General features: G+C 40.5%; 2 protein-coding genes across 2 annotated transcripts in view; one reads left to right on the top strand and one right to left on the bottom strand.

Moving 5' to 3' along the window:
* Positions 1–819: 819 nt before the first annotated feature.
* Positions 820–18,534, top strand: LOC143285033 (ATP synthase F(1) complex subunit gamma, mitochondrial-like). The gene is made up of 7 exons (XM_076592213.1): positions 820–878; positions 5,874–5,908; positions 6,763–6,894; positions 10,404–10,605; positions 13,540–13,683; positions 15,777–15,997; positions 16,447–18,534. Exons 1-7 carry the CDS (start codon positions 832–834, stop codon positions 16,545–16,547), a joined length of 882 nt encoding a protein of 293 aa, XP_076448328.1. The 5' UTR covers positions 820–831; the 3' UTR covers positions 16,548–18,534.
* Positions 18,535–19,674: 1,140 nt separating this feature from the next.
* The window catches only part of LOC143284528 (uncharacterized), a 41,970-nt gene continuing 35,580 nt past the window's right edge, over positions 19,675–26,064 (bottom strand). Inside the window, exons 18-19 of the mRNA XM_076591237.1 lie at positions 25,103–25,191; positions 19,675–22,604 (exon numbers count right to left, since the gene is read on the bottom strand). Coding sequence (XP_076447352.1) covers positions 22,479–22,604; positions 25,103–25,191 — 215 coding nt within the window. The 3' untranslated portion in view covers positions 19,675–22,478. The remainder of the gene's footprint in view (positions 22,605–25,102; positions 25,192–26,064) is intronic.

Below are 26,064 nucleotides of genomic sequence, written 5' to 3'. Positions count from 1 at the left end.
ATGAGTGTGGACAGCTTGCACAATTAATTTCCATACATGCAGTTTCACAGATATAAAAGCACAGTCAAATACATATAAACGTACATGAGCTCCAACACACACACACGCACCACACACATTACCCTGCACCTCCTCTACCCCCCTCCTCCACACACTCATTTCTAGTCTATGTATTGCAGCTTCCATGGCACACACACACACACACACACACACACACACACACAAACACACACACACACACACACACACACACAGATGAACACTTACTTGTACAAGCACACACACACACACGCCCATATCTCCCACCCCAACCCCACACACATATATACAAAGATATATATACGTTCCAATATCCTGTTGCTCCCACAGTGTAGGCATGCATACACTCACATACCTCATCCTCTACCCCACCTCCTCTCCACACCCCCACCTCCCCCTCACACACACACACACACACACACACACACACACACACATGCACAGAACTCTCCTGACACTTGTGCACACTTACACTCTCGCGCATGCACAAACGCACTCAAAAACACAGACCCACACATACACACAAACACACACATACACACACGCACAGAGGCTGCCACTGATTGGCCGCAAGAGGGATGGGAAAAGATCTCTGATGCCAAGAACGTGGCGTCTAGTGTGTTGCTCAGTCTGTTGTATTTGGAAAGGCCCACAGACTCTGTTGAGGGAGAGAGAAAGAGAGTGAGGTGCAAGGGGAATAAGCACAATATTGCGAATGGTATTTTCAAAAGTCTGAATCAACAGTGTTATCTCCCCTGATTAGCGCCAAGCCTCGTTCTCACTACCGGCATCATGGAAGCCATCGTGTCACGAACTGTGGCGATGTTCACCCCTCAGGTGTAAGTTTTCGTGTTGAAAAGTCACCGACATTGTATTTCATTACAGCTGAACCCTACCTACTTTCTTTATTATGTGTTGTATGTAGCATTGCATTCACTTGCGTTGAAACAGGTGCCGAGAGCAAGGGTTGAAAGAGGGCGAGTTGTGAAGCTGGAAGTGGAACAACAAAAACAAAAACAAAAGGCCGGCGCTGAGCATCGATTCTCGATCGATGCGCAGCGAACAGCTCGACATCGGTCCCGAATGATTAACGGATGTAACGCTCAATTCTCGGTGAATGAAAGTCAATGCGGACCTTTCTTGATTCTTGTGTTTGCTTTCGCTGTTGTCCTGCATTAACTTCACTATAATCTTCTTCCTGCAATGTCCATCAGCCGTTAGTCCGGCTATTATTGATATGTGGGGAGGTGCACAGCGTGGAGAGGGAGAGAGAAGAAAGGAAGGAAAAGAATATTGGCCCAAATGGTTAAGGTGCAACTGCATGCTGAGCTGCATTCGGGCCTTCAGGCCCAAAGCCCTGTAGCAACCTAAGTGGAGCTGCAGGCCCACAAATTGCCGTGCCACAAAAAAAAAAAAAAAAAAAAAAGGCAAAGGGGTTTAGTGTTTACTGTGATCTGGACACCTTGCAGATGAAGGTGTCCAAGGAGGGGAACTGGATGGTCTCGGCAGGGAGGGCATTCCAGTCATGGATGGTTGGGGGATAGAACTGGTACAGAAAAACCCAACCAGGACTCAAACTTTTGATCCACAGATGGTTCACGTGACCCTCAGCACCTCCTCTTGACTCTACACTTGCCAAATCTTCCACCAAAAGTACCAATGAACTCCCACTATTTGTTATTCTCCAGCGAACTCCCACCAAAATTATCATATGTAACGATTACCGATGTCGTTCAGTGACATTTTCGTCTGGATCTCCACGAAGCACCAAGCTTCATATCGATCAAGGATCGACACCCAGTTACTTAGAAAACAAAAAGTCTGCTAAGGTGTAGCGCTGTCTTTCGAAAATATTTCAAAGTTCCCTTTGCATTTTACTCTCTTAAAAGTCGGAAAAAGAACAAATTCTTTGATAATCTTCATTCCAATGTTAGACGCAAACAAGAGAATTGTTCCATTCTCTTAACAATCACAGAACAGGAACCGAAAAGTGAAGAACAGGGATGATTGTGGTAGGCCAGGGAAGTAGGTTTCTGTCAAGAGTTCTGTTCTCTCTGCAAAGACACTTATCTCTGTGGTTGTCAATATGTGACCACTATGAGATGTTTCCTCCACCTAAACTCTTTCAAATGGGAACCCCAAAGAAGTCAGATTGATAAAAGTTAGCCTGGAGATGCTATATAAATTATACCATGGACTCGTCTCTGTAAACTCAGTCAGCCTACCAAGACCATCAGACAGCAAGTATGTAGTGTCGTAGAATGTTAAGGCTGTGCTGGTCGGGAATATTCCTGGGGTCTGCTACAGTAGCAGGATTGGCCTAGATGTAGGTGTGGACACTCCAGTGGACTGTGCCCCACCTCCCCTACCATCTAACAGCACGTCCCTGGGCTGCTCAGTCCCACAAAATGACAGTTTCATCCGCATAATGATGTTGGTCATTGGAAGAAAAATAAGAATCGTAAAAGCTGCAGGCATCTTAAGACTAGCTGAGAACAGCATGACCATTTTGCAGAAAAAATAGTGTGTGACTAGAATGAAGTTTTCATAGCTTTTATGGCAGTGTCTGATGGGTTAAGAGAAGGGATTTTTCTCATCTCCCAGATGAACATGTGCAGGCCTGCTAGTACTTGAACTGCATCATGTATGCATGTAGGAGATCAAATACACATGTTAACGGTACTGTAAGCCATATTGTAGCTCACTGGATTTTAGAAAGTCACTAACATGAAAGGGATTCAAGTGCTATCAGATGTACACAACTCTTGACCTAGGAGATTATAAAAAATCTACACCCTTAACCCACCAGACAGCAATATTAGGATTGAACCTAGAGGTAGAGCCCTTGGACTGAAAGTCCCAATACAGATCATTGATCATTGGGCTGTATAATGCCTGTCAAGGTTCAGGGGAGCATAACACAGCACTGCATGGATCAAATCTCATCAAGCTTTGTTTTCATAGACATTTTTATAATGACCATCAATGTTAGTAGGTTTATTTGTTAGTTGTTGTGTTTTTTTGTGTTTGTTTCTGTGCTTTATCATTGTATGATAACCATTGCCATCATACATTATGTCAGTTGTGCTTCACAGATGATGAAAATGTAATTAAAAAAAAAATTAATGGAAAACGGTAACAGATAAAGAGAAAAGATCTAATACTAGGTTTCCAGACCCACTTTCTCATGGTTTTCATGGAGATTCCACTGTTATTTTTAGCGAGAACCGTGTGCACGTACATGTGTGTCTCCATTTCCTGTATTTTCTCAATCACTGAAAAGCTTAGATTTGGTCGTGGAAATCAATGTCCTGGTGAAAGGATTTTGGTTTTTGTATTTACACCCATTATTTGCTTTTGTTTTCTATGTTTACTTTGAATGTGTTTCTTGTCACATCTCTGCCATTACATATTCAAACTGATCCATTTATAAACTCTGCGGAAAAGTTGTACAAACAAAGGCAGTGCAAACTCAGAAAATTGAGTTGAGTGGTCGGCTACCTATGACGTCATAACTTCTCCCTCTGCAATCCATGAAAGGTACCTTCAAAAGCAGGCCTACAAACCCTTCCAGTTTGCAGTTTTTGTTGAAAAGTTTTATTTCATGGTTCATTTGCCATGTGGCCTGCACTTTTTATGGGAATGTACTTTTACAAGTGTAATAACTTGAAGTTACAGGATAAACTTTTATACCAGGGGTATTACAGTACCAGTTTTGACTAGGTGTTTAGATCAAATTCAAATTATAAAACAAGAGAAGCAAGGCCTTCAAGACTCACTTGTGATACACTTAAAAAAAAAAAAATCTAATCGTTAAAATGTTTTCTGTATTTGTTATTATAAAGTTTTATTTCACGGTTCATTTGCTATGTGGCCTGCACTTTTTATGGGAATGTACTTTCACAAGTGTAATAACTTGAAGTTACAGGATAAACTTTTGTACCAAGGGTATTACAGTACCAATTTTGACTAGGTGTTTAGATCAAAATCAAATTATAAAACAAGAGAGGCAAGGTTTAAGACACTTGTGATACACTTAAAAAAATCGAATCGTTAAAATGTGTTCTGTATTTGTTATTATAAAGCTTCGGGTCAAAAGAAAAAGAAAAAGAAAAAAAAGTCCTAACGGTAGATTTGAACCCCGCGTGTTCGGGTGAGAAGAAACTGTCTTATCCATTACACTATCGTGGCTCCTTAACTGATGTTCAAAAATGTAATATTTAAACATGCTTTTTTTAAAGGGCGATAAATTGATTGCGGTATTCGCAGTCAGAATGCTGTTCAAATCATATTATTCTGGTGTATCTTGGCATTCAAAAAATCTTTAAGGACAATTAAAAATTCTTTTTAAGTCCGCAGTAAAGGAGACCTGGCTATCCCGCAATCACACTGCAACATTTAGCCGTTTTCTCTGGATCTAGATAGATGTACAAGTTTAGTTACACTGGGTTGACACGGTCGATTCATTTTCTCTTTTATGTTCATTCTAGATTTATAGTTTTAAAGTTGATATGAAAATTGAGTATTTTGTTAAACTAATAACATGTAGAGCCAAGTACACGTACTTCTAAACGTTGTATGAAGTGAAAAGGACTTCATTTTGAGAAAAGTCAAGACTGGAAATTTTTGCGTTTCATCAATCCAAGGGTATTAACTCTCATGGTTTATTATTTTTAACTGTGAATTCCGACTGATTCTATGGATATCTTTATGGCAGTTTGGGGCATAATCCAGTAAGTGATGAGGCGTTCACAAATCTTTCTTTGAATAAATATTTAACGGTCTCCATCTCCAACTTTCCATTACATATTATCATGTATTGTCGATTGAATATAGGATTGAATGGGCAGGTCAACAACTTGAAACAAAATGGCGTCGTTCGCGTTCGCGAAGAATATGAGCACGCGCTTTGAATATGTATAAATATGTGTACGCAATTTATTTTTGCCCATGACCTTCAGGGCTCAGCCAATAGATCTATAAAGTCCACTCGTCGTATTGATTTTAGTATTTTCCGAAAAAGACCACTTGGGTGAATGAACATAGTGAAAGCCCTGTACACAGAGTAAAACACACAAGCTTTTTATGTATTGAGTATAATTTCAAAATGTAATGTTTAAGAAAAGAAAGATCAGACTAAAGCAAATTAAGTCCCCTAGCATTAATTACAGATTAATTTCCCTTTTTTACAATCTGCACCAAAATGTTTGCAAAAGAAATAAAACTTTCATGCTTAGCAAAAGAAGTTCCTGTTTGAACAAAAAATGATAAAAATGACTGCTCTTGTTTTGTGTCAGGATATCAGATCAAAGTGCCAAGTTTAGAGAATTAAAAAAATAAATAAATAATAACAGTAAATGCAGTTTGCATATAATTTGGCTTCTTTTTAAAAAAAAATTTTGTGTGCCCATCCCAGAGGTGCAATATTGTTTTAAACAAGATGACTGGAAAGAACTGAATTTTTCCTATTTTTATAACTAATTTGGTGTCAACTGACAAAGTATTGGCAGAGAAAATGGCAGTGTTAAAGTTTACTACGGACACACACACACACACACACACACACACACACAGACAACCGAACACCGGGTTAAAACATAGACTCACTTTGTTTACACAAGTGAGTCAGTGAAAGATGTGGGTGGTGGGTAAAGGTGTTGGGGGGAATAAGGGGGAGATTGGGGAAGTGCAGGATTCACTTTTGTGACTGGATTGAATTTTTTGTTTTTCTTGTGTGGTTGTTCGTTGGGTTTTTTTTTGTGTTTTTTTTTAGTGTGTGTTTTTTATGATCTTTTGCTTGATACCCACTTTTTTTTCCCTTTTTTTTCTAACAGTATTCAAGTGAGGGGGATGGCAACCCTGAAAGAGAGTAAGTTGTCTGTCACTTACTTGTTATAACTGACCATTTCTGTGAAGAAAGAAAGATTATTCTGTTTATATTGGCAAAAAAACCAACAACAAAAAAGGACTACCCTGTTCCTGTGCTGTGTTTGAATTAAAAAATATTTTTTGTATATCTTAAGTTATAGGTGCAAGATTTCTCTGCATTTATAGAAACATAGACTGGTATTGTGTAGAGCTGAATGTGACCAGAAAACTCTTAAACAGACAGTACTGATTGACCAGTTAATAGTGCTGCTCAGGTCTTGTTTGTTTCACCTTCAGTATAACTGAACAACTTCAACAAGCAGTCTGAATATGTGGATGGGACATTGTGTGTGTGTGTGCGCGCGCATTTTCAAAAGCCTTTGACAAAAAAATAAATAGCAGATTGTAAAACAGAATGATGCTACATAAATGGTTGCTTATATTCTTGATTGGATGCTGCAAAGAATATGTTATTATTTACAGTCTTTAGTATTATTTTGTTGTTGTTGTTGATTATTATTTACATGCAATTGCAGTATTTTGTTGATGCCCTCGTTATTCTTTTTTTTTTTTCTGTTTTCTGTGATAGACTGTTAGCACAGTTGGCTTATGCGTAGGTCAGGCATCTGGTGGTGTTTTTTGGTGTGTTTTTTTTTATAGATTTGTGAAGCGTATGTAGATGCACACTTTAACATCTTGAAACTGAAAGTTTAGAAGAATTGTTAACAGAAACTGAAATGTTTTTATATTTTAAAACAGTGCATTGCCTCAGCGTAGAAAAAGAAGTACCTGTCACATGGATGGAAAGAAGCAGTATTTTCATCAAATGCGTGATGTGGGTTCTTTCACTTTCAGTTCGCCTCCGACTGAAGTCGATCAACAACATCCAGAAGATCACCAAGTCGATGAAGATGGTGTCAGCAGCCAAGTACGCCAGGGCTGAGCGGGAACTGAAGCCAGCACGCTCCTACGGGGTGGGCGCCAAGAGTAAGTTGACTTAGTCACGGTTATGAATACCTTTGTTGACCCCTTCACTGCTGAGCCTTGGTGAAATGACATCACACGAGAATCTAAATTGCAGTTACTGCTTTTCTTGTGGTTTTAGATGGTGTAATTGATTTTGCTGAAGAAAAGTGATGCAAAAACCAAAGATGAAGAAATCCAGAAAAAGGATTGTGACTGATATCCTGATCTGTGCACTGAGTGTTATCTCTGTCAGATGACAGCCTTCCCTGAGGAGCATACTCATTAGCAGCAGTCAAGGGGTTAAATGTAGGATAGTTTTGTAGAAATATGTCAAGAAAAAAATTCATGGGGGACTGTCATAGGAGAGAGATGTGATTTCTATTCCAGGGAGTGCTCACTCCGTCTGACTCCCCAACAAGTTGTTATTGTTGACAGATCAAGCAGAGTGGATAGTGTCCTGCTCAACTCTCTCAGTACGGCCAGTCCTCTCTTCTCCTCTAAGAAGACCCCTCGGATGTCCAGTGGGTGTCTGAATGACCCAACCTTAGCTTCCGTCGTTAGAATTGTGGTATTCTTTGTCAACATTCACGTCTTCAGTATAAGAGCCTTCCGCTTGCAATATTTTGATGATGGTAACTGGGGTGAAACGCTGTTAACATCGTCTCTTTCGCCGTTTGTATGGAGAGAGTTAAGCTGAATCAGAAAAGGCTTTACTGAACACCACCTGAGTCAATCACCAAAGTGCTGCTGAATCAGCAGTTGATGAGGGCTCCTCTGGTGTGTGGCCTCCTGGTGACCTCACATTTATAGTTTCATGTGGACTGCCAGTACTGAGTCCGCAGAAGACGAACCTGACTGAGTGGGGGATTTGGAATGAGTGGATGAGAGAATCGCCACTGAAAAGGGTAGCTAAAAAGAAAAGAAAGTGATTTGCTTGCAACTGGCTGAGCACAGTGTTCTCTTCTGTTTCCACTAGTGGGGGGGATTCCTTTAGGTCTGAATGGGCCTCAAAGTCTGGTTGTTCTACATTTCCTGCCAGGACCTTCAGGTATATTAATCTTACAAGTTGATGTAGAACTTTGTATGGGAAATTTTTGTTATTTTATTTTTACTATATTTTTTGTGTGCTGCCTGATCATTCACACAGTTTTGTGGCATTACCTTGAATCAGAGATTTATATCAATGTTTGTCATGTAGGCAGCCATATTCCATTTCTGGGGGTGTTCATACTGGGTATGTTATTGTTTCCATGACCCATTGAATGCTGAGATGGATTACAATATCTTCAAGATGCCTATTTGACATGCATATTCCCAGGAAGGGGGCTCAGGCACTTACAGGTTTGCACATATGTTGATGTGGGAGATTGAAAAATCCCGATCCTTAACCCTCAAGATGCACAGAAATTGGGGATCGAACTGTGGAAACTGAGGCAAAAATCCTTCACTCTTTCCAGTTGGCCACCACACCCGTCTAATTGATTACCGTAAAGTTCGGTCTATTGAGCGCACTGGTATATAAGCCGCACCCACTAAATTTTGGAAAAAATTGAACTTTATACATACATAAGCCGCACTTATTTCCAGTACCGGAACACATACTGATACCACAGAAAAGCTGTCGATACTGTAGGTTATGAAATAAACACAAGCGGGAACAACATAAAGAAAGGCAAGCGAAAATACTGCTAGTGCCACAAAAAAATAATAAATAAATACAACGAAAATAAGATCCATAATTTAGGGATAGTCACATTTATTCAACGTCATCTTGCTCACTGAATCCACTAAAATCTTTGTCTTCAGTGTCCAAGTTGAAGAGAACCAGCACAGCTTCCTCCGCCATCTTGTCACTGACTTCAGCCTCACTTTCACTTTATTAACATGAAGGTGGAGTCGCTTGCTGGTTCGTCGCTTGCACTGTCATCTGCTAGGTCGATTGCCTTCAATTTGAAGGCTGCATCATAGGCATAATGTCACGTTTTCGGCATGATAAGGGTGTACGCTTGAGCAGAGTAGAACTGAATGTTGATCTGAAGGCTTTAATGTGTGCGGATTTGATTTATAAAACGTGAACAGTTGGCACACTATCCTGAAGCTCATCCAAAAATTCATGGACAGAAATCATGACACTCCCAGGATCGTTAAAATCCACAAATATGCCGCATCATTGTATAAGCCGCAGAGGTTGAATCTGGGGTAAAAAGTTGTGGCTTATAGACCAAACTTTACAGTAATCATGGAGGCAGACTAACTCGAGCATCTTCCCTAAGTGAAGACTGCCATCACATATTTCCAGTGACAGCCCCACATGAATTTGCTAACTCCAAAAACTTTAACAGGAACTCACTACAAGCATGGAGGGGGTATTGAAACTGACGTCACCATGTTGAGAACCGGTCATGAAATGAAAGGCAGCTCTTAGCTCTACGCATCTAGGCAGCCTGTTGTGCAAATGACCCAGTGTTTGTAAAGCACTGTGAGCTTGCTCTCTGACCCAAGAAAGGGACTATACAAGTATCAGTCAAAGGTCACAGAATCTGGGACAGTTGTTTTCTGCATTTGATTGCAAATGATGCTGTTGCTGCTATGAAGGTCCAGTTAGGTGTGGAACTGCATGACAAGGCTGCACTCTGTGTTTCTTTCATGCTATATTGTGGAACCAACCAGGCCCAAGACACACACCTGGTTGGGAAATTTGTGCAAGAGTCCCAGAGATGCAACCATGATGTAGCTGAACCTTGAGTTTGTGGTCCCAGTCTGCCCATTGGAGCCAGTAGCAGTGTGAACTTGAGTGCAGGGTAAGAGTAATGCCACTGAAAAAAATGCAGATATGGGCCAGCAAAAACAAAACGAAAAACAACAAAACTGCACGAGCCGACTACAGGCCAAAAATTCCTACCTCTGGGAGTCGAACCCATGTCTACCCAGTCTGCTCACTGACTACTCTGCCATGTCATCAAGTTTTTTTTTTTGTTTTTTTAGAAAAAGTTCTTGAAAGATGGTTGAGTTTTTGGAAACCAGTCTGGGTGAAGTCTCACTACTTTGCTTCTTAATGGTCTGTCGTGGACAGATATTGTTTTTCTTTGACTTTTCACTTGTGCATTCTGACGGGCGCAATAGCTGAATGGTTAAAGCGTTGGACTTTCAATCTGAGGGTCCCGGGTTCAAATTTCGGTGATGGCGCCTGGTGGGTAAAGGGTGGAGATTTTTCCAATCTCCCAGGTTAACATATGTGCAGACCTGCTAGTGCCTGAACCCCCTTTGTGTGTATACGCAAGCAGAAGATGAAATATGCACGTTAAGGATCCTGTAATCCATGTCAGCGTTCGGTGGGTGATGGAAACAAGTACATACCCAGCATGCACACCCCCGAAAGCGGAGTATGGCTGCCTACATGGCGGGGTAAAAACGGTCATACACGTGTGTATATACGAGTGAACGTGGGAGTTGCAGCCCACGAACAAAGAAGAAGAAGAAGACGACTTGTGCATTCTGCTCTTTTCTTTCACATTCTCTTTTCTCGCCAGCCTTCTTTGAGCGCATGGAGTTGGAGCAGGACAAGACACAGCCGAGCCACTTGTTTGTGGTCATGTCATCAGACCGGGGTCTGTGTGGGGGCATCCACTCTGGCATCTGCCGAGAGCTTCGGGCTCTTCTCAATGAACGTACGTCTGGCATCGAGAGAAAACTTATCATCATTGGTGACAAAGCCAGATCCATTTTGCAAAGGTAAGAATTCATTGTTTGAGAGAGAGAGAGAAGGGGGCAGGGGAGTCTGGGGGGAGGGGGGGGAATGAATAATAGTCACAATATGCTTGTTTTTCACAACCCAGATTTAGGTTCTGTCTGTATAATTGGATATTGACATACATCTTCATTAAAAAAAAAAATATTATGCTTGATTACAATATCAGGTGGAGAGTAAATTCATAAGTGCACATGTTGAAATTAGTGTCTTATACTTGTTTTTTTTCTCTTTTTCTTACTGTAAATACTTCTTGTGCAGTGTGTGTGTGTTGTGTGTGTGTTGTGTTGTGGTGTGTGTGTGTACGTGCGTGTGTGCGTGCGTGCGTGCGTGCGTGCGCAGGAGAGAATGAAATGTTAGCAAAGGATCCTTTAGAAGTCGAACTGAGAAGGTGACAGTCTGTGAATCATAATGAGTGAAAAAGAGGGCAATATGTGCGCATATAACTGTCCAGCTGTTTCTGTCCAGACACCGCACATTGAGGTTAGAACCAAATCCATGGTGGTTGGTTGATTGGTTTGGTTACTTATGTCTTTGAGAATATAATGTAAATCAGCCAGAGTAATTTCCGTGCCTTTATTATTCCCTATTCTGTCTTCATGTATAAAGGAAAGAAGAGGGAACAGAAAGGGATAGAAGGAAGAGAAGGAGAATAAACTGTGGGTGTTGTACCTGTGTATGCTGCTCATCATTGCAGTTGTGGTGTGCTGGTTATTACAGAGGATGAATTGGGTGTTACACCTGTGTTACTGCACGGCTGACAACAGCTGTGGTGTGCTGCTTATTATTGTAGGGGATAAACTGTGGGTGTTGTGCCTGGGTTACTGTACAACTGTCGACGGGATAAACTGTGGGTGTTGTGCCTGGGTTACTGTACAACTGTCGACGGGATAAACTGTGGGTGTTGTACCTGGGTTACTGTACAACTGTCGACGGGATAAACTGTGGGTGTTGTGCCTGGGTTACTGTACAACTGTCGACAGGATAAACTGTGGGTGTTGTACCTGGGTTACTGTACAACTGTTGACAGGATAAACTGTGGGTGTTGTACCTGGGTTACTGTACAACTGTCGACGGGATAAACTGTGGGTGTTGTGCCTGGGTTACTGTACAACTGTCGACGGGATAAACTGTGGGTGTTGTACCTGGGTTACTGTACAACTGTCGACGGATAAACTGTGGGTGTTGTACCTGGGTTACTGTACAACTGTTGACAGGTGGTGTTGTACCTGGGTTACTGTACAACTGTTGACAGGGTGTGTTGTACCTGGGTTACTGTACAACTGTTGACAGGGGGTGTTGTACCTGGGTTACTGTACAACTGTTGACAGGTGGTGGTGTACCTGGGTTACTGTACAACTGTTGGCAGGGGGTGTTGTACCTGGGTTACTGTACAACTGTTGACAGGGGGTGTTGTACCTGGGTTACTGTACAACTGTTGACAGGGGGTGTTGTACCAGGGTTACTGTACAACTGTTGACAGGTGGTGTTGTACCTGGGTTACTGTACAACTGTTGACAGGTGGTGTTGTACCTGGGTTACTGTACAACTGTTGACAGGTGGTGGTGTACCTGGGTTACTGTACAACTGTTGACAGGTGGTGTTGTACCTGGGTTACTGTACAACTGTCGACGGGATAAACTCTGGGTGTTGTACCTGGATTACTGTACAACTGTCGACAGGTGGTGGTGTACCTGGGTTACTGTACTACTGTTGACAGGTGGTGGTGTACCTGGGTTACTGTACAACTGTTGACAGGTGGTGGTGTACCTGGGTTACTGTACAACTGTTGACAGGGGGTGTTGTACCTGGGTTACTGTACAACTGTCGACAGGGGGTGTTGTACCTGGGTCACTGTACAACTGTTGACAGGGTGTGTTGTACCTGGGTTACTGTACAACTGTTGACAGGGTGTGTTGTGCCTGGGTTACTGTACAACTGTTGACGGGATAAACTCTGGGTGTTGTACCTGGATTACTCTACAACTGTCGACAGGTGGTGGTGTACCTGGGTTACTGTACAACTGTTGACAGGTGGTGTTGTACCTGGGTTACTGTACAACTGTTGACAGGTGGTGGTGTACCAGGGTTACTGTACAACTGTTGACAGGGTGTGTTGTACCTGGGTTACTGTACAACTGTCGACAGGGTGTGTTGTACCTGGGTTACTGTACAACTGTTGACAGGGTGTGTTGTGCCTGGGTTACTGTACAACTGTTGACAGGGTGTGTTGTACCTGGGTTACTGTACAACTGTTGAAAAGGTGTGTTGTGCCTGGGTTACTGTACAACTGTCGACGGGATAAACTCTGGGTGTTGTACCTGGGTTACTGAACAACTGTCGACAGGTGGTGGTGTACCTGGGTTACTGTACTACTGTTGACAGGTGGTGGTGTACCTGGGTTACTGTACAACTGTTGACAGGGTGTGTTGTACCTGGGTTACTGTACAACTGTTGACAGGGTGTGTTGTGCCTGGGTTACTGTACAACTGTCGACAGGTGGTGTTGTACCTGGGTTACTGAACAACTGTCGACGGGATAAACTCTGGGTGTTGTACCTGGATTACGGTGTAACTGTCAGCAGGTGTGGTGTGTTGCTTATTTCAGGGGATAAACTGTGGATGTCGTACCTGGGTTACTGTAGGTGTGGTGTGCTGCTTATTTCAGGTGATGAACTGTGGATGTTGTACCTGGGTTACTGTAGGTGTGGTGTGCTGCTTATTTCAGGTGATGAACTGTGGATGTTGTACCTGGGTTACTGTAGGTGTGGTGTGCTGCTTATTTCAGGTGATGAACTGTGGATGTCGTACCTGGGTTACTGTAGGTGTGGTGTGCTGCTTATTTCAGGTGATGAACTGTGGATGTCGTACCTGGGTTACTGTACTACTGTCAACAGGTGTGTGCTGCTTGTCATTGCAGGGGATACAAAGACCACTTCTTGATGACCTTCAATGACTTCGGCAGGAAGTCACCTGTGTTTGCCGACGCTGCTTTGGTGGCTAACGCCATCCTTGACCTTGACTTCAAGTTTGACGTGGCCACTCTGTTCTTCAACACCTTCAGGTGAGCACACGATTTGCACAGTCATGGAACTCTGGAATAGTCTTGGAAAAAATGCTAGAACCATTTCCAGGGCTGGAAAAGTCTTGGAAAAATAAGAGAATCATTTCCAGGGCTGGTAAAGTCTTGGAAAAACATGTTTTGCTTTTCTGGGTCAGGCAGTCTTGGAATTTAAATATGAAAAAGCAACCCTTGACCAGTACCATTTAACAAAGAGCTAATGTCTTTAAAAACCAAACCCCCCACCCCCACCCCCCCTTACCCCCCGTGCCCCCTAAAAAAAGAATCTTGAAATTGGAACAACAATACTGGGACATCCGCCGATCACTTTCATAAATGGCGTGTTGAATTTGGCTTTTGTGTTTTGAATGGAAGGTTTTCAGTCTGGTCAGAAAAAAGTATAGAAGTTTGTTTGGTCAGATCTGTGGGAATCTGTGAGGAGATCACAGTTGAGACCCAGACATCTGTACACACTGATAAAATATTAACAAAATGTACAGCAGTTGTCCGTGAATAAGAGACCACACAGACAAAGAAATCTGTATGAGTGGGGAAAATAGCACCAAGAAAAAAAAAAAAAGAAACAAACACCATAACAAAACGAAACAGTTCCACCATGTTTAGTTGATAAATCAACATTTAATTACACATACTTAACCGTGACCCAACTAGTGCAGACTCCGGCAGGGGTCTGACATTCCTGTCCTGTGCAAACTACTATCCGCCTATGCGGAGAAAAAGAGAGCAACTACGGCCGATAACCTCCCGGAAGTAGGTAACCTCCCCTTTGTCCCGCTAGCTAGCGCCCTCTTTTTCCGGCAGCCATCTCGACACCTGTTCCTGTGCTCCGCATACGGCTAAGTTTTTTTCGTATTTTTTTCTGTCTGTCGACTACTTGGCGTCCTTGTTGTTTGTCTAATTATGCCTTCCAACAGGTCGCATGATTATGTAGCGCGATCGGGCTAAAATTAAGGCGCGATCGCAATCAGTTCGCGGACACTCTGGGCCCTCTACTTTGGGCCCGGTAAACAAGAACACCGAATACTTAATTTGGGCACACATGCAGACCACACATTCAGGTTGGAAATTTACGCTGTTGTCCACGTTAACCCCGTGACTGCCAATGCTTTTTGAGGTCAGCTACAGCCGAGGAAAAAATGCTGTGTGAGTACTATATGCACTAAAACTTTTGTAGCTTCTTTGTTTATGGGAATTTATGCAGGAAATCAGGTAGACTGATGCATAATATCTTCAACTTTCACATGGAAATAAAACCGAAGGATTCACTTTGTCATTTATCAAGTGTTTTTTGAAATTAGTACATGTTTATATTTTGTGAATATTTCTGCAAACAAACTCTCATGCACTTAACATAGAAACAAACAAAAAAAGACCAGTACATCTTGGTCTTTTCTTCATCAGAATTATCAGAATCTCCTTTTGAATTATCGTACAAATTTTTTTCATCACTATCCTTATCATTTATAATTTCCTTAAACCTTAAAAAGGATTTTGAATCTAATACCATCATGATATCACCATTTTGAAGAAGACCCGTTTTCCATTCTCTGGGAAAATAGTTTCGTGAGGCATGTGCAGTGATGCAGAATTTGCTGCCATTGGGCCTTCAGCGTCAGGCAACACTCCCTCTCTTCAGATCCCTAAAAAAAAATTTTTTTAAATTATCTGTTCTGTGAGGCGTATTTGATTCGTTTTTTTCCTTTCCACTGTTAATTTCAGCTGCTTTCTGCTTTTAATTGCATGTGTGTATAGTTGAGCGTAGTTAGTCATTTTTGGGTGCGGCTGCGTGTGAATGGGCTATTGCTAGCACATTGAGTCTGACTTTACTTAGAGAAATGCTCTATACAATTGCCATTCATTATCATCATTATCATTATTATTATTGTGTGTGGCCTTCTGGTGACCTAACATCAATAGTTACCTGTATACTGCCGATGCTGGGACTGCAGTAGAGGAACCTGGGTGTGGCCGTGTAACGGGGTCTTGGAATGAGTGGCTTGGGAGTAATGCCACTGAAACAGTGCAGGTGATAGGGCAACAACAACAACAACAAAAATCGTTTTTACTGATTGCAGGTCGGTGGTTGCCTTCAGACTGACGGAATTGCCCCTCTTCAGTCAGGAGCAGGTGGCGCAGGCGGAGAAGCTCCACTTGTATGACAGCATCGACGACGAGGTTCTGCGCAGCTACAACGAGTTTGCTCTGGCGTCCCTCCTTCTGTTCGCCATGAAGGAGGGGGCGTGCAGCGAACAGAGCTCACGTATGACCGCCATGGACGCTGCCAGCAAGAATGCGGGTAAGTGGCGCTGTTTCCTGTGTCGACTTGTAACTTCTGTTGCTTTGTTCTGAAAACTGGTGTGAATGCAGGATTTGTGTTTGCAGAATTTTCTGAGCTGCTGCTGCTGATTTTTTGTGGGCTGCGACTCCCACGTTCACTCATACAAGACGGCTCTTATGTGTATGCTGGTTTTACCCCTGCTGTGCAGGCAGTCATACTCTATTGTCTCCTAAGCTGCAGCTGATCAAGCAAACTGATTGAACAATCAGCAGCAAAGTGGTTAGCGTCAGGCTAACAACTAGAAGGATGACTAAGGTGAAAAGACTTTGAAATGGAGATGATAGCCACTGAGAATTAGTACAACAGATTGGAAAAAATTGTGTTTTTTTGTTCTGTTTTCCAGCTTTAATGACTACATTCTTGGTTGAGCTGTACTGATGTACACCTGTCTGTGTTACTGTGTGCAGGAGAGATGATTGACAAGCTGACGTTGACGTTCAACAGAACCAGACAAGCCGTCATCACCAAGGAGCTCATTGAAATCATCTCTGGTGCCAACGCCATATAAAACAGGGTGCTGGCTTCCTGTGAATCACCGACAAGTACCACTGCCTTATAACTCATGGTGCTTCAGTCTGTACACTTTTTGGTCGCTTAACACTGCGGTAAAGGTAACGTCATCAGTAAACCTAGCTCTTCAGTGTCAGTAACCATGCCAGTAAACCTCTGTTACAGCAATGTTTGCTTCAGATGTAACTATGCAAATAATCTTTCATCACAGCTATACTTGCTTTTGATGTTGTTGTGAGATTATCTGTAAACTTGCTGTTGTATAAACATGTAGTTGACAGTACTATGGTATGCTGCAGCTCACTAATTTATCCATCTCAGTGAGTGGGATTTGCGTGTTTTGCCACAACCATTTAGGCACCCATATTCTTTTGGGGGGTTTTAAGCTGAAAAATGTTTGTTTCTCAAACTCATCAAACGCTGACATGGATCACAGGATCTGTTAGGGTGTGTACTTGATTTTCATCATGCATGTGCACACAATGGAGGTGAAGACACCAGCAAGAGACAAAGTATCCATCCACAGTGCAGCAGTTAAAGCACAAATCTATGGGATAGAAGTGCAGCTCACTAACCAACTGTCTACAAAGCTGATTGCAAATCATATTTTTTGACTGGCAAAAAGTGGAGAGAAAACAAAAGAAAATAAGTATTTTGAATATTTTCCTGAAGACTGCGTTGTATCAAAGGAAAAAAGATCTAATAATTGCTTTTCATTGCTCAGCATTGATTCTCTCTTTTCTTTTTTGATTCTTTTTTTGTGTGTGATATTAATATACTTCTTTATTTGTTTATTTTATTTTTCTCAAGGCCTAAGTGCATTGGGTTATGCTGCTGGTCAGGCATCTGCTTAGCAGATGCGGTGTGGCGTATCTGGATTTGTCCGAACACGGTGACACCTCCTTGAGCTACCGATACTGATTCACTTTTTGAAAGTATATTTCTTACTGTTGTTTTTAATCTCTGTTTGTTGACCGTCTAATATGGATGATGGACTCTGTGATTTAATAATGGGGGTTTGATTTTATTTAAGCCTGGTTAATGTTTTTGTGGGATCTACATTGCTAGCAGTTCTGTTTTGCATCCTGCTCTAAACTGAATTTCTGGAAGAGCTGATATTTTTTTGTGAATTGAGATGTAATTTACATAGCATTTGTGTTTTGCTTCCAGTTCTGAACTGAATTTCTTGATGTTAATTTTTATAAATTGGGATGTAACATTTCCTTCCATCTGAAATATTTAAAACCATATGTTCCAAACCACAGTGACAATGTACATTCATGGCATCATTCTGGACTGAACATTTGGAACCTATACCCTCTCCCTTTGAAAAAAAAAAGCTTACAGAAGAGATGATTGAATTGAATCATTGTGCATTGATCCATATGCTACAATGACAAGTGTTTTGTTTGTGATCTGTTAAATACTGCTGTGTCTCTTAGACCATGTGATGATGATCGTCTTTTTCATAAAACTTCAACTCTTTACCTGCAGAATCAACAATTGTTGATAGCATTCGCAATATCTCAGTCTTACCTCAGGACATTGCTTCAGACAGAATCAGGCATGCCACCAAGGCAGGAAAAAAAAAAGAGGAAAATCAGACAACAACAAAAAATGCAGCTGAAATTGGAAAAAAAAGAGGATTTTTTTTTCCTGTGGACTGAACCCACAACAGTGTCAAAAATAAAAGACTAATTAATACAGACATGGATTTTCTCAATTAGTGTAACTGTTTACTCCCCCCCCCCCCATCTTTAGAACGAGGCTTAACATGGTACAATCCCCCCCCTCCCCCCCCCAAAAAAAAAGGGTGGGGAGGGGGGGATCCGGGGGCATGCTCCTCCGGGGAAATTTGACATTTTGAACACGAATTAGCCATATATATATAAAATCAGAGTAAGAACACATAACAACAAAACACATGGAATGGGCTTGCAAGGGTTGCTCCAACTGACTTTTTAGTGTCTATTGATTAGTATATAGTCTATATAGACACTAAAAAGTCAGTTGGAGCAATCCTTGCAAGCCCATTCATGTGTTAGAATTTACCTGGAAAAATTAGTATTGTTACTGTAAGGGGCAAACTGGGTGTGAGAAAAGCACACAGAACATTACAAAGAAACGCTGTTAGTATGATAACAAATGATCATGCATGAATTATAGCCTTACCGGACCACCAGTCCACAGGTAAATTTATCCAACAGCAAAATGTCATTCAGCAAAGTTAAGTCATCCAAACTGGTCTGTCCCAGAAACAGGAAAACTTTTAGTTTTACTCTGGATGTAGTTGTAAAACAGGGGTTTTGCAGGAACATGGAGGAGGCATATGCACGTACAGGACACTCAACAAGATTTCTTTGAGAAGAAGGCTCGGATCAAAAGAAGGTGTTTTAGCTGGCCGTTCAATGAAAACAGGCCTTGGCATTGACAATTTGTGTGAGTCGTTCACTGTAGCCTAGATCTACGTCGCTGTAGCCTAGAGTAAGCCGGTCAACAAACGAGACTTCCCGCGAAGCGGAAGTGAATTCTGGGATAGGCCTACTATGATAATCATTGATTGGAAACCGGTGCAGAGCCAAAAATGACCCCCGCCTTCCAGAATTTATTGAAATGTGTCGCTCCGCGGAAATCAAAGTTTCGTGCGGCGGAATCATCTTCACTGGCGGCGGATCGATATTTTGAACGGCTGATTTGTAATGAACCACGGCGATTTTCCGCCTAACGGCGGAAAAGTATCATGCTTGAGAATGTAGGTGGGTGGTGCAGGACAGATGCTTAGCCACATGATGTGAGCATCATTTGGTTCATGTTGGGCTGGTTGTATCAGCTTCAGGGTTCCAACAGATGTTAAATATCAGTGTGTAGAAATGACATGCTTTTTTTTTAAGGTGTCTAAAAGTCTTTTTAAAAAAAATAATGACCCAATTTTGTAAAAAATTATTTTGGCTTCTGTATTACCAGTATTTTGTATTATTTAGTTTATTGTTTCTGTTGTTGATAAAGCATAGCTGTGAAATGTTCCTTATGTATTTAAAGAAAAATAATGGATTTTTAAAAACTCAACCCAGAAAAAATCTGTGATGAGATGCCATGCATTTCATCAGGGTTTTGGCTTTAGGTGGTGGTTTTTTTTTTTTCTCAACCTTTGTGATTAAAACCTGTATGAATTCTGCTGCTTCTTTGTAGTAAAATAGGTTCCTGTGCACAGACACACTAAAAACCTTAAGGAGTCTACTTAGAGATGTCTGTTAGCATGAGTAAATGAGTCTTAGAAATAATGGAAAGGAACCCATATTTAAACAGATATGCTGGTTACCTTCTTCCTGACATCTGAACAGTGCTAGAAGAATGGTCTGTGGATGTAAGGGAGACCCATCTTCATTCAACCTGCAGAAATTCTTGAGACGAAAATGTAATTTTGTGTCTGTTCTCAACATCAATCAGCTCTGCTGATCAGCAATTTTTTGTTGTTTTGAATGTCAGAATTGGGCAACAACTGCTGAACCTTAAAAGTTCTTTTATTTGTCTGTTTTCAAGTTTCCTAGGATTTGTAGAGCGAGGCCAAGTTTGGATAAAATTTGGTTGTCTTGTTTCCAACTCAAAATTATAATGTATTTCTCTGCATAATGTAGCATGTCTAATAAGGGTAATTACTCAAGCCGATGTTAATTTCATGAGCCAAATATTATTTGAATTTATTTTATTGGTTTTGTGACCACATCTTAATGTGGTCCTTAGCCAGAATTTTTCATCTATCTATCTTGTCACCAGTTACTGGTGTGTAGATATTATGAGCCATGTGTTGTTTAACTCTCTCCATACGAACGGCGAAAGAGACGACGTTAACAGCGTTTCATCCCAATTACCATCATCAAAATATTGCAAGCGGAACGCTCTTATACTGAAGAGGTGAATGTTGACAAAGAATACCACAGTTCTGACGACGGAAGCTAAAGGTTGGGTCATTCAGACACCCACCGGACATCCGAGGGGTCTGTGTAGAGGAGAAGAGAGGACTAGCCGTACTGAGTGAGTTGAAATGTATCCTTTAGGTGTTGTGACCACCACTTGATGTGGATCTTGAGCCAGAATTGTTCCAGGGTGCACCTCTTACTGGTGTGTACCTGTCCCTGCCTGTCTGACTTCCGTCCACTTCATGGCACACCTGTAAATCGTTGCATCACAGCCAGTGGATGTTTGTTTGCTTCTGGCGAACAATGGCAGGTGTGTTTTTTTTTCTTTTCTTTTTTAGGACGGCAGGATATTGTTACAGTTCATTTTTAATATGTTGGCAGTTATTTCTTCTTTCTTTTTTAATTACTGCTTTTTCGTGTTTATTTTTGTTTACTTATTTGTAATTTGGAAAAGAAAAAAAATCAAACCATGACCACTAAAAACTCTAACAGGCTGTTTTGAAGTTCACTCTTTTTGGGGTAAAATGTTGGGGTTTTTTTGTTGTTTGTTGGTTGGTTTTTTTGTTGTTGTTTTTTTTTTTGTTAATGTGAATGAGGGTTTAGTGTTCATCTATCTACCGGTATATATCTATTTTTTAAAATCTTTGCAAAAGAGAGTTTGAACCTTTCAAGGACAGACACATAGTTAACCCTCATGTTCTTAATTACTTGGAAAGATATGCCAGGTGTATCTCTTGTGTTTAAGTGAAGGTAAGGTGAGTCGAGTCGATCAGCTTGTGTCAGAATGATGGTTGATTTTTTTTTTTTTTTTTTTTTTTTTTTTGGATGGGCAATCCTGATATAGCCTTGAGCAACCAGCTGAACTATAAGTAACAATGTCAAATGGTTTTTACTCGCATTGTATGCGACGCGTATTTGTTGGGTTTTATTTTTTCTTTTCTATTTTTTGTGTATATTTGAGAAAGAAAGAAGAAATGTGTTTTTTAAGAATTTAACCCAGGGGCATCTCTTGGACTATCTTCCTGGTTTGTTTTTCTTTTGTTTTGTTGATATGTTGTAAACTGTGCCATACAAATTGTGATTTTGAAGAGATTCTGTGGTGTCAGATTTTTACACACTACCATGGTTGATAGATTAATAGGTGTTGGAGAAGTGCCTATAAGATTGCTCTCAAGTGGCCTTTGTGTTCAGAGGGCAAAGGGCATGACGTTTTGTTAAAATTTTGTCTGGTTCATTCAGACTGCAAACCATTGTGATATTTATTACTGAACACACACACACACAGTACTTATTCCAGACCTTGACCTTTATTGGAGGTCATAAAGCTCTTGACCTTCATTGGAGTAGAAAAAAGGTCAAGGTCATGATCTTTATGATGTTGTGTATTGAGCTTCATACGATTGTGGAATTTTTATTTGAAATTGCGAAATGTTGTTACATGAAACTAAATTGTTGAACTGTTAATTTGGTCAAATATTTCCAAAGAGTAAAGTATTTCAGGACTTTGGTGTTTGCATCTCTGTATCCATAAGTTTGAGTAGTGAACTTTCAAATAATTGTTATATCCATTTTCAGTGGCTAGTCAGGAAAGAAAAAGGAAAATAGAGAAAATTGTCATCATTTCATAGTGGTTATTGTTCATTTTCATCACATGAATTAATTGTATAAGTGGGTGAACGAATTTATGAACGTTGATTTAGATGGCAACGCTAACCGGACTGTGGAAACTTTTTCGCTTCTTATTTTTGTTTCCTTCCCATAAGTGCATTGTCATTATGATTAGAATGTGGGGGGGAAACTTGTTCCTATTTAAAGCCAAATTTGGTATTTCCAGAGAAAACCGTTTCGTTAAAGTTAATTATGGACGCACGCTCACATACACAAACCAAAATGCTGGGTTATTACATAGACTTAAGTAGATACACATGTGAACCAAGACCAAGCATAAACAAGATTATGTGCATATTATCAATCCAACAGAGGAAAAAGAAGAAAAAAAGAGGTATCATTTTTCAATATTGTTTATTACGCTTTTTCCCAAACTTCTGTGTTTTTGTCTTCACAAATGGCCGGGACTTGATTCCCTGTTTCATCTGTCTCTCCTTCCGGCATGCCCTCTTGTGTCTCTCTCTCACCAGCTGAAAAAGCACACAGCATTTTGTCATTCAAGACCAATACTGGTTAATTATAAGTATATACTCCAATACAGAAATTTGCTGATGTGTGTAAAATGAAAATATAGATAATTAAAATATAAAGTAAGTTAGTTGAGAAGGTATGTAGTCATTAAAATTTAGATCTTTTTGCACACACACACACACACGTGAACACATGCGCACGTTTGTTATCCCCCACTCCGACCCCCATCTTTCACCCACAAACACCTCCCAGCCCTCCCCACTGTCCCCAGAATCCTCCTTTCACCCTGCCCACTTCACTGCACAAGCTCCCATCTGGTGAAGAAAATAAAATTCTCTCACTCACAAAAAGTCACATAAGCATTCCCATCCCCCACCCCACCCCAACTCAATTAGGAATCGTTAGTCAATGCTGATCATACACAATTCCCTCTGCAAACTAAATTAAAAAAAACAACTTTTTTGTCTTTCATTTGAAAAGAAAATGAACCAGATTGAATCATGAACAATCCATTTTTTTTTTTTTATAATCTTTTATTAGGAAGAAAAAAAAGTTTCATGTGTAAGATGCAGTCATTTAGTACCTCTTCCTTCTGCGTTTGTGGGCTGCAACCCTGCGTTTGTGGGCTGCAACCCTGCGTTTGTGGGCTGCAACCCCTACATTCTCATGTTCAAGTGGACTTTTTATAGTGTATGACTGATTTCACCCCAGTATGTGGACAGCCATACACTGTTTTGGTACAAAAATCTGGCTGCATATTCTGGAAGAAAGGCTGCCAGTGTCTGTATAAGTGGACTGTGAATTCATGCTGCTCTTGTCTACAGCAAATATCGTACTAGACTGTGTCTAAAAATGCTCATAGTGTGATCGTCACAAAGTGTTTAAGTTCACACACAAGAACAATGTTCATGCAAATGGCATTTGAAGAAGAAAAAAAAACCTTCACTTACTGTGTGCCTTTAGGTGGAAATGAATACTGATTTGTATTTATCTTCCTTCCTTTATTTTCTTGTACTTTTTTTCCCATGATGCTTTGGGGTAATGCTTTTTTTTCCCGCAATGCTTTTGGGGTAATGCTTGAATAATGTTTACCGAAAGCAAAGACGCAGTACATAAACTGACAACATGAAGCAGTCTTACTCCGTTTGCTTCTGTTCACTGAGGCAGAACATTTTGTGCTCAGCATTTGAGACCACTTTTGCCTTTTCTTATGTATTCTTTTTCACAAGTTTTCTAACATGGCTGCAATATTCCAAAAATGCTCTGGACTCTTTACTTCCAGATAATGTTGTTGTTGTTGTTATTTTGTTCTTGCTTTTTTACTTTTATTTGCAGAAAATATTCAGCAACGGGCTTGATATTATTGATTCTGCACTTTGTATCCTTGCTTTTAATACTAATATGGCAGCTTTTTTGTGATAATGTGCAACAGAATTAAAACTTATACAATATTTTCTCCTTGGTCCTGTTGAAAAACTGTGTGAGGATGTTGATGCAACTGAAGCAATTTGTGTGACAAGAGACAAGGCCTTCAACTCAAGACTCGTGTGTCGCCTAATTCATTAAAGTAGAGATTATGGAATGGAAAGATAAACAAACAAACACACACACACACACACACACATTGTAGTGACTTAACTACTAACCTTGAGTTTTGAAGAAAAAAAAGTGCATATTTTGGCAGTAACCAATCACTGTACAAAGTTAGTACAAAACAAAGCTCTTAGTCTTTCACACTGAAAAAATTATTTTTCCATTCAAAAATCAACCATGCCTAGTTGTGACCTTGAACTCTGACTGCTGACCTTGACTCTCCCAGGAAATGTTCTTTTCACTGTGACCAATCACTGTCCCAATTCTGAAGGAAGACATGCATGATCTTATTTCAGTTGTTCTTTCATACCATTATTGTCATACTCTGTGACCTTGACCTTGACTTTCAGTATGGATCATGGCAGTAACTATTTGATTTTCAGTATAGATCATTCATCATCGCAGTAAATGTAATCATTCATCATGACAGTAACTATATGGGCTTCGATGAAAATTTGATTCAAGACATGAGTTCAGTTGAGCTTTTCTCATTTTTCTAAATAGTGACCTTGACCTTTGATCTCTCACCTGTCCAATCCCACCATCTCAAGTGAATCAGTTGGAAAAGTCTCACTGATACATTGCTTACCATCCCACCAAGTTTGGTTCCTAAACCACCTGTGGTGGTTCAAAGACTGCCAACATTAAAGTTTACCATCAACACATAAATACACACAGTCTGCTGAGACAGGGTGATTACATTGACTTTTTTTTTTAACACGTGGGTAAAAAAAAACAAAAAACAGGCTGAACTCAAACAAATTATATGCTTTCATTTAATGTTTCTTCCCAACATCTCTGAGCCCTATCTTATGCTGTCCTATCAGCAACTAACAGATGACAAACTTGTTTACACCTGGATATAATAGCCCACTGAATGCACACCACCGCCATTTTTATTTACCTGCATGATTTTCTGCCTCTCCTCTGACCAGCGCTCATTCAATTCTTCAAACTCTTCCGGATGTGGACGTTTGAAGAACCGGACAGCAGCTGCACAAATATCAAGACAACATTGTTGTGAAACTCCATTTCTCAGAGATGCAAAATGGTCGATAGAATATCAACAATCCCCATATAATTTTTTTCTTCTCAGTGATATATTGCCTGTGTGCTTCAAAGTGATGTTGACGTGCCCATATATTCTTTCCACCTCACACATACACACTGACTCAGACTCAGTGGGTATGGAGAATGGGTGAGGAATCGAACAAGGTAAGGGACCCACCCCCCTCATCCCCACTCTCCCCCTGAAGAAAAAGACAACAGCTAATCCCCACACCCACCCCTATTTCTCTCTGCGTCCTCAAGGTCAGCAGAAAATTCATAATTCTCTCCCTTCGCACAGGGCTTTATCAGGGATGGATTATGGAAAAAAAACAAAAAAAACAACTAGTAATCATAAGGGCTTTTAAAAGATTTTTTTCCTCAAAATGCAGATCATGTAGGTACTACTTAAAAAAAAAAAAAAAAACCTTTAATTTGGAATCTTTGAAAGTGAAAAGCCTTAAGCATTTACAGAAGTACAAAAACAATACCAAATACTGCACAAACACACTAGCACTCAAAACTCTCTGCACTATTACAGCGTTTGTTTTTTTTGGTGGTTTTTTGTTTTTGTTTTTTTCAAGATACATGGAAAGTAATAAACAATGTGAAAGAAAGATAAGTAGCATTGTAGACAAAAAAAAAGAAAAAAAAAAGGAACAAACATATTCCATGTGAATGATGCCCGGCAGATTGTAAAACAGGACCACACTAGTCACTCATATCTGGTTCAAAAGAACAAATTTCAGATTCATAAGACAGCCAAACCTGATGTGAATTTATAAATGTAAGAGGGACTTATTTACAAACTTGGAGCAC

Source organism: Babylonia areolata, chromosome 8 (genome assembly GCF_041734735.1).
Source record: "Babylonia areolata isolate BAREFJ2019XMU chromosome 8, ASM4173473v1, whole genome shotgun sequence".
Taxonomy (NCBI): Eukaryota; Metazoa; Mollusca; class Gastropoda; order Neogastropoda; family Buccinidae; genus Babylonia; species Babylonia areolata.
The sequence above is the reverse complement of the archived record's forward strand: the minus strand, read 5'-3'. Positions and strand labels throughout refer to the sequence as shown.